General features: G+C 42.6%; 1 protein-coding gene across 1 annotated transcript; it reads left to right on the top strand.

Moving 5' to 3' along the window:
• Positions 1-2,258: 2,258 nt before the first annotated feature.
• Positions 2,259-7,979, top strand: LOC131253786 (protein NRT1/ PTR FAMILY 5.6-like). Its single transcript, XM_058254924.1, has 4 exons — positions 2,259-2,337; positions 2,438-2,625; positions 4,272-4,951; positions 7,136-7,979. The coding sequence occupies exons 1-4, from the start codon at positions 2,259-2,261 to the stop codon at positions 7,977-7,979; spliced, it is 1,791 nt and encodes a 596-aa protein (XP_058110907.1).
• Positions 7,980-9,164: the final 1,185 nt, after the last annotated feature.

Here is a 9,164-nt window from a genome sequence, read left to right as displayed (position 1 = left end):
TCCAGGAGAACCGTTAGGAAGGGACGCGGATTTCCTGCGAAAGCCTTTCAGGAAGTTCCTGCGCAAGGGTGCTGGGTGGGGCCCACTGCAATGTATGTAAGAAATTCATTCCGTCCATTTGTTTTGTGAGCTAATTTTAGGGCGTGAGACCAAAAATAAGGTGTATACAAAACTCAAGTTGGTCACACGAGATGGAAAATTGGGAAAAGAAATTCCCACCATTGAAACCTTCCTGGGCTCCACCTTGATGTTTATATGCTATCCAAACCGTTTATAAGGTCATTCCAAATGGGATAAAGTGAAAAACCCAAAAATATAGCCTGATACAGAACTTTTATGGCCATAAAAATGCTTCAACGGTTCTCACTGAATTCCCACTATTTCCTCTCGTGTGGCGCATTCAAGTGTTGGATACACCCCTTTTCTTGTCGGACGTCCTAAAATGAGCTATCAAAACGGATGGACGTGGTGGAATTCACAAAAACATATCAGTGGGCCCCACTCAGCATCCATGCGCAGGAACTTCATGCAAAAGGCTTTTGCAGGAAATGCGCGTCATTCGTGCACAGGAAATCCGCGTCGAGACGTGGACGGTAACATGGACTCTATCTAAGCGTGCCACGTGTCCCTTATAAACGTCATCTTTACATTCGATGATTGGATAATCTATGGGCGAGATTACGGTGATAGTTCACCACCATCTATCTAATTTGTCGTGTTTATACTCTGCAGATGCAGCATGGCCCAAAACTGATACCTATGGTATGATATTAACAATTTGATTTCACTTGATATAAATCTGAAGTGTTGATTATTTTATTTAAAACCATCCATCTGGTAACCACCAATTAGGTGTCGGGGATAGTTTAATCAATGCAACCTTTTGGGCCATGGTACATCCAGAGGAGTGTCTATTTTGGATATTCTAGATGGGCATGCATGTATGCCATTAGACCGACAGATGAGAAACACGACTCAGAAAATGGTGGTGAACTATCACCGGATCTTGTAGTTCGTAGATAGAATTGTTGTCGAAAGGTGTGAGAGATTTCAAGGAAAGTGTATTGCTCTAGCAAATGCCAAATGCTCTACTTCAATACCATGCTTCCGTGTTACTGAAGGAAGTCAGATTTTCGAACGGCAATGACACCACCAGCTTCCACGAAGGCGATTTCTCTTCTAGAACTACATCTAAGTAACTTCCTTTCAATTCTTATATCTTTCAAGCTCAAGGAGTTTAAGAAGAAGAATAAGACCTAGAAAGAAGAAAGAAGAAAGAAGAAAGACGAAGAAGAAGAAGAAATCTATTGTATGTTTTTTCATCTGAAAGTTGATTATTCATGTATTCAGTCTTCTACCCTTTGTTTGGTTGCACCGAATGTCATGAGATTTCGGTATTAATTAGTCTATTTTGGTACTGAATATCATGAAACTTATGATATTTGGTGCCACCAAACGCACACCTTTGTTAAAAATCCATGACCAATATGATATCCATCTTTCTGCCTGTGTAGGATTCAAGAGAGCCTGAGGAATGGCGGTCGATGTTCCAAAGTACTTTAGTGGATGGGGTTCTGCCTTTTTCATTATAGGTAATAATATTTCCAATGGAAACCTTCATGGGTGATAATATTCTATGATGCCCAGATACGCTTATATTGTATTGCGATGACTGTAACTCAAAAACATTTGTAAGTCCACATTTCTGTCCTGTAAAATACAGACATGGATATTGATAGTCTACTAAGATCATTTGTAGATGGTAGAGCTTTTCAAAGAAGCAGATTTTAGCAGCACCCATTTTCTCAATGAGAGCTTACCTGATCACCTACAATCGATCATAGACAGATTTTGAAAGATCATTTTAGGGCATGAGCCCAAAAATGAGGCAGATCGAAGAAAACAAAAGGACCACACCACAGAAAGAATGAGGGATAGTGATGCCCACCATTGAAACCTTTCTAGGGCACACCATGATGTTTATTTTGCATCCAACCTGTTCATAAGGTCACACAGATCAGGATGAAGGTAAAATACAAATATCAGCTTGATCTAAAACTTATGTGGCCCTAAAGAAGTTTTCAATTTTAGACGTTTAATATCCACTTCTTTCTGTGGTGTGGTCCACTTGAGCTTTGGATCTGAATCATTTTTTGGTGTCATGCCCTAAAGTGACGTCACAAAATGTATGGACAGTGTGGATATAACGCATACGTCATGGTGCCTCCCACAGAACTTGTGACGTCAACACACTATCTATGTCGATCGGTTGTGTGCAGCACACCACGCAATCCGCCTCCGCTGTCTCTGGTCCTTTCCCGCCCATCGATGCTGTTTGTTAGTTTACCGTTAACGGATCCGGTACGATAGTCTGCGGGACTACGGCATTTTTTTAAAAACCTGGCTCAGATATTGTGCATTGCATGTATGGCTTCAGGTGTAGTTTTTAGTAGCACGGTGGCGGACAATGCGATGGTAGGGAGCTTGATGGATTTCTTAAGGAATGTTCGGCAGGAGAAACTCTCGTATGCAGCTACAACCTTAAATATGCAGGTGGGAGTGACAAGCTTGATGGAGGTGGCCGGCGCTTTTCTCACCGACGCTTATCTGGGCCATTACAGCATGGTTCTTTTTTCCACGGCTCTCTTTATTATTGTAAGTTCTTGTTTTATTGAATCCATTTTCTTGGCTACGAATTCAATGATAGAGTATTTAAATAGAAATTGCACTGATGGTAATGTGGCCCATTTGGTCTTCCATCCAACCATCACCACACTAGTACTGTGAGGAATGGCGTGTAATTAACTCGTGTGCCAGGAATCCAAAGGCCACTTAGCGCTCCCTCTCTCTCTCTCTCTCTCTCTCTCTCTCTCTCTCTCTGTGGGCCCAGTGTGTATGGCTTTGTGGCATGAAAAGTAAGTAGAAGTCATCAGGTGGGCCAATTAGCTAACCAAATAGTGGAAAGAAAATAATACCAACGGTTCATATGCGTGGCCAACCTGATGACCAGACTACTGCCGGCAATGGGTTGGATTCGCCAACTTGCATACAAGGTGGCTTAGGCCAAACTAAATGGGAAGTGGCCTGAGCTTAGGATAACAAATGTGGTCCATTTAAGTAAATGGGTCATCGGGTTTGGTTCAATCACACTTGACCCAGTGATGTAGAGCAAGTCGTGAACAATTTCATGGCCAAGATGGACCAGAGAAGGCCCGATCGTAGGTGAAAGTGATCTTGACTATCAGAATCTTAAAATAGATATATCTCGCAAATTGAAATAAATTATTTGACGTACCATATATGATTTTGGGCTAGGAGAAGCAACTTTAGCCAACCAACCCTACTATGTCAAGTTGCCCATGCCAAATTTGTGAAATTCCATCAGATTGACGATTGAAAGTCCTTTTTAATTATGTTTTTACGATTTATAGTAAGTTTTAGTTTGATCATAACTTTTCATCCATTGAGTTTTAGGAGATCTGTCCAACATGAAAAGTGCTTAGAAAAATTAGCAGAATAACACGGTTAAGCCAAATAGGACACTTACTATTTTTGGCTGAAAATCATGAGGTCTAGTGGAAATCATGACCGTTTATAAATAGTAAGTCACGATTTTAGGGAGTTTGAGTTGTAGTTTGATTCTGAAACTTCTTCCTGGGATTCATATCAATATTTAAGGGATTGTAAACTCATTTTTTTATCAATTAATTTAAAAATTATTTTTAATTTCTATCTCTCCTCGTGAATTCAAGGAATCTCTGTGAGGAATCTAGAGAAACTCCATGAATTAGGAGTAATCATCCCCTGAGGAAGACTGTGCTTGACCTCATCACGCCCATCCCTGCATCACCCAGCCCACCCATATAAGTTATCAATGGGTTGGGGAAGATGGTCTAAGCTAACCCAGCCCAAAACCCCAAAACGAACTCATTAGATAGATGAGACATAAAGATACCAATGACCGATGGGCCTGGGCTCAGCATCCCTTTTCCCTTCATCACCATTTGGGTCATGCGGGGTCTGGTAATGTCAATCGAGTCCAACCCCGTTAGAATTAAATGGGTGGGTCGGGTTAGGTCAGGGTTGGGCTTATTTTAAATGAGTCATGTAGGGCTGGTTCTTGGCCCATGTAGTAAAAGCTTTGTTATGGGGTTGACCTGCCTGACCCATTAGGACCACTCATTTTCCAATCACATGGTTGGGTCAAGTTAAATTTTGAGTACCGTTAATATGTGTGTGTGGTCCTTACATTACCTTTATTGAATGTATAGGGAGGGAAAGGGACAAACCCTAACCCTAATTCTCTATTTGATATGAAAAGATTAGATTCTTTTCTCTCTCCTTCTCTACACATTGAAACAAAAGGTAAGGTAATAGGAGTAACTTTGGATGGATCTCCCACGTCTACCTTTGCTCTAACATTATGGATCCACTTCCAGGGACTGGACCTTTTCACACTTGCAGCATCTCGAGTGCCTACAAAGGGGGCAGCAGAAAGCTTGGTTTTCTACGCGGCATTGATACTAATATCAATGGGCCAGGGTGGCCAGAATTCCTCACTGAAAGCCCTTGGATCTAATCAGATTGGGCCACACGACAACAAAGAAGAGAAGGTGATAAACGCTCGCACAAAAGCATGGTGGTACACGAGCACCTTCTTAGGCATGGGTGTGGGCTTGTTTCTAGCTGTCCTTGTTCAAGATGAACAGAATTGGGTTACAGCTGGCCTGGTTTCAACGGCTGTGATGTTGGCCGCGTTGGGTGTGTTTGTAGGTGGGACCCCTTGCTATATCATTGAGAAGCCGGGTGGAAGCCTCCTAACACGCGTTGTGCGAGTGTTGGTAGCCGCCGCGCTGAAGAGAGACGCGGATTTCCCAGTGGATGGCCAGCTCTACGAGAAATCTGAACCGCTTGATGGTGAGCAGCTGTTGCAACGCACTGATTACCTGAGGTGCTCTCTCTCTCTCTCTCTCTCTCTCTCTCTCTCTCTCTCTCTCTCTCTCTCAATTATTGCTATTTCATGATTTATGTACTGAGTTTGTTTTGCTCTGTCGCAATTAAGTATCCGTCATTTGTCGCTGCCCAGTGGGGCCCAAAGTCTGAGATGGTGCGATGATTTGAGCCGTTTATATTCCCTTTGTTACCAGGGATAAGCTATTGGCCCATAATACCATTTCGTTCATGATCCTACCCTTCGATTTTTGGAGTTGAATTCTAAGCTCAACTAGATATCGATTGTTTTGATCATCCGTTCAGCATAGTTTTCTCACAGTAGCTCTTGCAGCATAGAGTCTACAAGATGGACGGTTGCAAGAGGATAATGAGAATGTGGGGCCCTTGTGGGCTGCGACAGACGCTGGATCCTAAGTTCCGACAGAGGCAAAACGAATTCCTATCCGTTTATTTGGGTACGCCAACGCCGCATGAGGCCTTAGAAATGAGGCCGGTTCTACTACAACGTTTGTAGAATATCCTTAGATACGGTGCGGTTTATTGGCCCGACTGACGTAGGACCGGCATCTAATCTTCTTATATCCCACAAACCAGCTCGGTCCAGAAAACAGATGGGTCCGACCACATGGAACAGTTGAGATTTGGTACACCATTAAAAACTTCCAGCCAGATTGTGGGGTCCATCGTGATTTTTACATGCCATCCAATCCATTCAGAATGTTCATACTTCCAGATCAGAAGACTCAGGTTGGCAACACTACATATTTTTAAAAGAGTTATAAATGATTCTACGTGGTGTGGCCTATGTGAGTTTAGACCACCTGATTCTTGACATCCAAGGATAAAATAAGGGGGTGCACATAGTAGACGGATTGGATTTTATGTACACGTCAAGGTGGAACCTGAACCCAACGTTGTATTTAAGCGAGTTTTATAAACGTTGTAGAGAAACCGGCCGCCTTGAAATACCACATTTTGCATAGAAAGGAATCTCTCTTTATTTGGGCCTAGAATCCACCACATAAATTATTTATTTATTTATTTATTTATTTATTTTTAACACACGCACACACACACTCACGCTGGTGGAATTTCACCACCTATGGGTACTCGAACCACCACATAAATTGTTGTGCAAAGCGGATGCAAAAATGTATTGTACACAGTGTGGGGCCCACCATGTAGTGCGTGACATCCACTCCGTCCATCGGGTGGACCCCTTGATATAACATCCTGGGACCAAAAATCAGCTTGATTCACATAAGGTGGACACAACAAGTGAACAATGGACCATAGAAGGTTCAACTTGTGCCAGGTACCATGTTTGCCACCAACATGAGAATCCTGTGATACATCGGTACCATGAAAACGTTGGGGCCCAACATGAAGATCATCTCTCACGAAAATCAGGTCAGTCTACTCATCACATAAGCTTGGCCAGTCGAATCTACGCACAACCAATAGTCTGACTCAATATAGAAGTTCGGCCCACCTGGTTAACCGATCAGATTAATTTTAGAGTAGGGTGTTCTTCATAGTGAGGACTATCGTTTCAGTGGTACTGATTTTCAACACAATTAGCATGTTGGTGGAAAAGATTATCAAATCTCTTTGGTAGGACACGCCTTGCAATTTGTGAGCTCTGGGGTCTCTCCATCACACTCTCTCACACACAAGTACTCGATTCCGTGAGGCCCACCTTGATGTATGCGTGACATCCATTCCGTCCATCATTTGTGTCATCTCATTTTAATACAGTAACCCAAAAGTAAGGCAACCAAAAACTCAAGCGGACCACACCACAGGGAAAAGTGTGGACGGGAACGCCCACCATGGAAACCTTCTTGATATGCCAACCGAAATTTGGGTTCTAGCTCATGTTTGTTATTTCCATTCATCCTCATGGAACTCACCTAATGAACGGTTTGGATGGCAAACATTACAGAGCTGGATCAAATAATGGCCCATTTGAGTTTTGGATCTGAATCCCAACCTTTCTCTCTGGAGTGGCCCACTTGATCAGTTTTGGATATGCCTAATTTTAGGGCTCACGTCCTGATCACATGATCTCGATCAAATAATGGGTGTAGTGGATGTCACGTACACATCACAGTAGATCCCACATATACTCCCTCTTTATCTGAATTTGAGGCCTTACACTGTCATAGAACGACAACCGCAGGGCCCTTGACAAAGCTGCCATCAAAGTATCTGATGAGGAAGAAGAAAATAAATGGAAGCTATGCACAGTTACACAAGTGGAGGAAACCAAGCTTCTCTTATGCATGTTTCCCATCTGGACCACCTTCCTCATGTACGGTCTCGTTGGGGCCATGGGGTCCACCTTCTTTCTTGAGCAAGCCATCAACATGGACCGTAAAGTGGGCCACAAGATCACGGTCCCTCTCACATTCCTCTTAGCATTTGCATCCACATCTAAGCTAGTGGTCACTCAGTTTTGTATCCCACTAATAGAAAGGTCCACCAAATTAGAACATCGGTTCCCTCCGATGATCAAGATCGGTGTTGGCATGTTCTTCTCAATATTGTGCTGCAGTTGTGCTTCAATGGTGGAGATTAAAAGGTTGGATGTGATCAAGCAAGACCCCAACAAGATGGTCCCAATGAGCGTGTTTTGGCTACTTCCCCAGTTTTTCCTACTGGGGGCCATGGATGGATTGGTGAGCGATGGGGTTAAAGAGTTCTTCTATGATCATGTTCCTGATTCAATGAAGAGTTTTGGGCCATCATTCTCTCAAAGTGTGAGTGGTATGGGGAGCCTCCTTAGTGCACTTCTTATCATCACATCTACCAGAATGAGCGAATGGAGTGGTGGGCCCAGTTGGATCGCGGACACGGTCGATAAGGGCCATTTAGATTATTTTTACCGGACATTTTCGGTTTTGAGCTACATTAATTTATGTGCCTATATGTATATATCGAGCACGTACAGTATCAAGAAGGTGGAGGAGGAGGAATCGGTGGAGGAGGAATTGCAGATCATCATCATAGACAATAATGTATAAACATTTAGTAAACACATGGATTGATTTTTTTAATTTTTTTTTATTTTTGTTAGCTTGTTAGTACACCCCACTGTTAGTTGACACTACACTGTTAGCCACCCCCGCTAGGGATCGATACCAATACCTCAGTGTTGAAACGAGGTATCTTTCACTCAGCCTATTACTTGACCTAATGATATGGGTGTTCACATGAATTGAAACTTACTGTTTCTGATCTGAACCAGAATGATGGTTTCCAGTTTCGATTGAGGGATGCTCCAAAATTGTTTCTCATTGGATGTTTCTAACCCTTTTATCAAGGGTCTGGATCAGTACTGAACCATGGACCCCAATCCACATACTCAAAACCATCATCAAACTTGTAAGGCATCTAGCGTTTCGGAGGAAGTTCCTGCGCTGGGAACCCAGGTGGGACCCACTGTGATGTTTATGAGAAATCTATCCCGTTCATCTGTTTTTGGTGTTAATTTTAAGATATTAGGGAGAAAATGAACCGGATCCATTGCTTTAGTGGCTGATGACGTGAGATTTGAACGTCCACAGTTGAAATATTCGTGGGGCCACAGAAATTTCGAATCATGTTAATATTTGTATTTTCAGTTAATCCCAGTAGGAATGAGGTTATGAACGGTATAGATGGCATGTAAACATCACTATTGACCCCAGGAAGGTTTCAATTGTAGGAATTTTCCCAACCACCTTCTCTTTTGGTACGGCCCACTTGAGTCTTGAATCCTGCTCAATTTTGGATTGATAACCGAAAATGAGCTCAGAAAACGGATGGACGGAGTGGATTCCTTACAAACATCACGGTGGGCTCCGCCTAGGTTTCCAGTGCAGGAACTTTCTGGGAAAGGCTTTCGCAGGAAATCCCCGTCCGTCTAGAACCTATAGTCTATAATCTGGTTCAACTCTATATGCTGTGCGGGTGGTTAGGAGAGGACTGTTATGGTTCCGGCCAGTGTAGTGTACTTAATAGTACTCACCCAATCTAAAACTAAAGTGAGATATGAAACAAGGAACAATGTTAAATAATACCTAAAACTTCTTAGTTGATGCAGGGTGGCCCACTTGAGCTTTGGATATTCTGATATTTTTAAAATGAAAATTTCTTTGATTGAATGGCATTTTTTATGCAAATGACACCAAAAAGATATTAAATATATGATATTAGAATATGCATGG

Source organism: Magnolia sinica, chromosome 8 (genome assembly GCF_029962835.1).
Source record: "Magnolia sinica isolate HGM2019 chromosome 8, MsV1, whole genome shotgun sequence".
NCBI classification, from domain to species: domain Eukaryota; kingdom Viridiplantae; phylum Streptophyta; class Magnoliopsida; order Magnoliales; family Magnoliaceae; genus Magnolia; species Magnolia sinica.
Note: the sequence above shows the minus strand (reverse complement) of the source record. Positions and strands in the feature narration are given on the sequence as shown.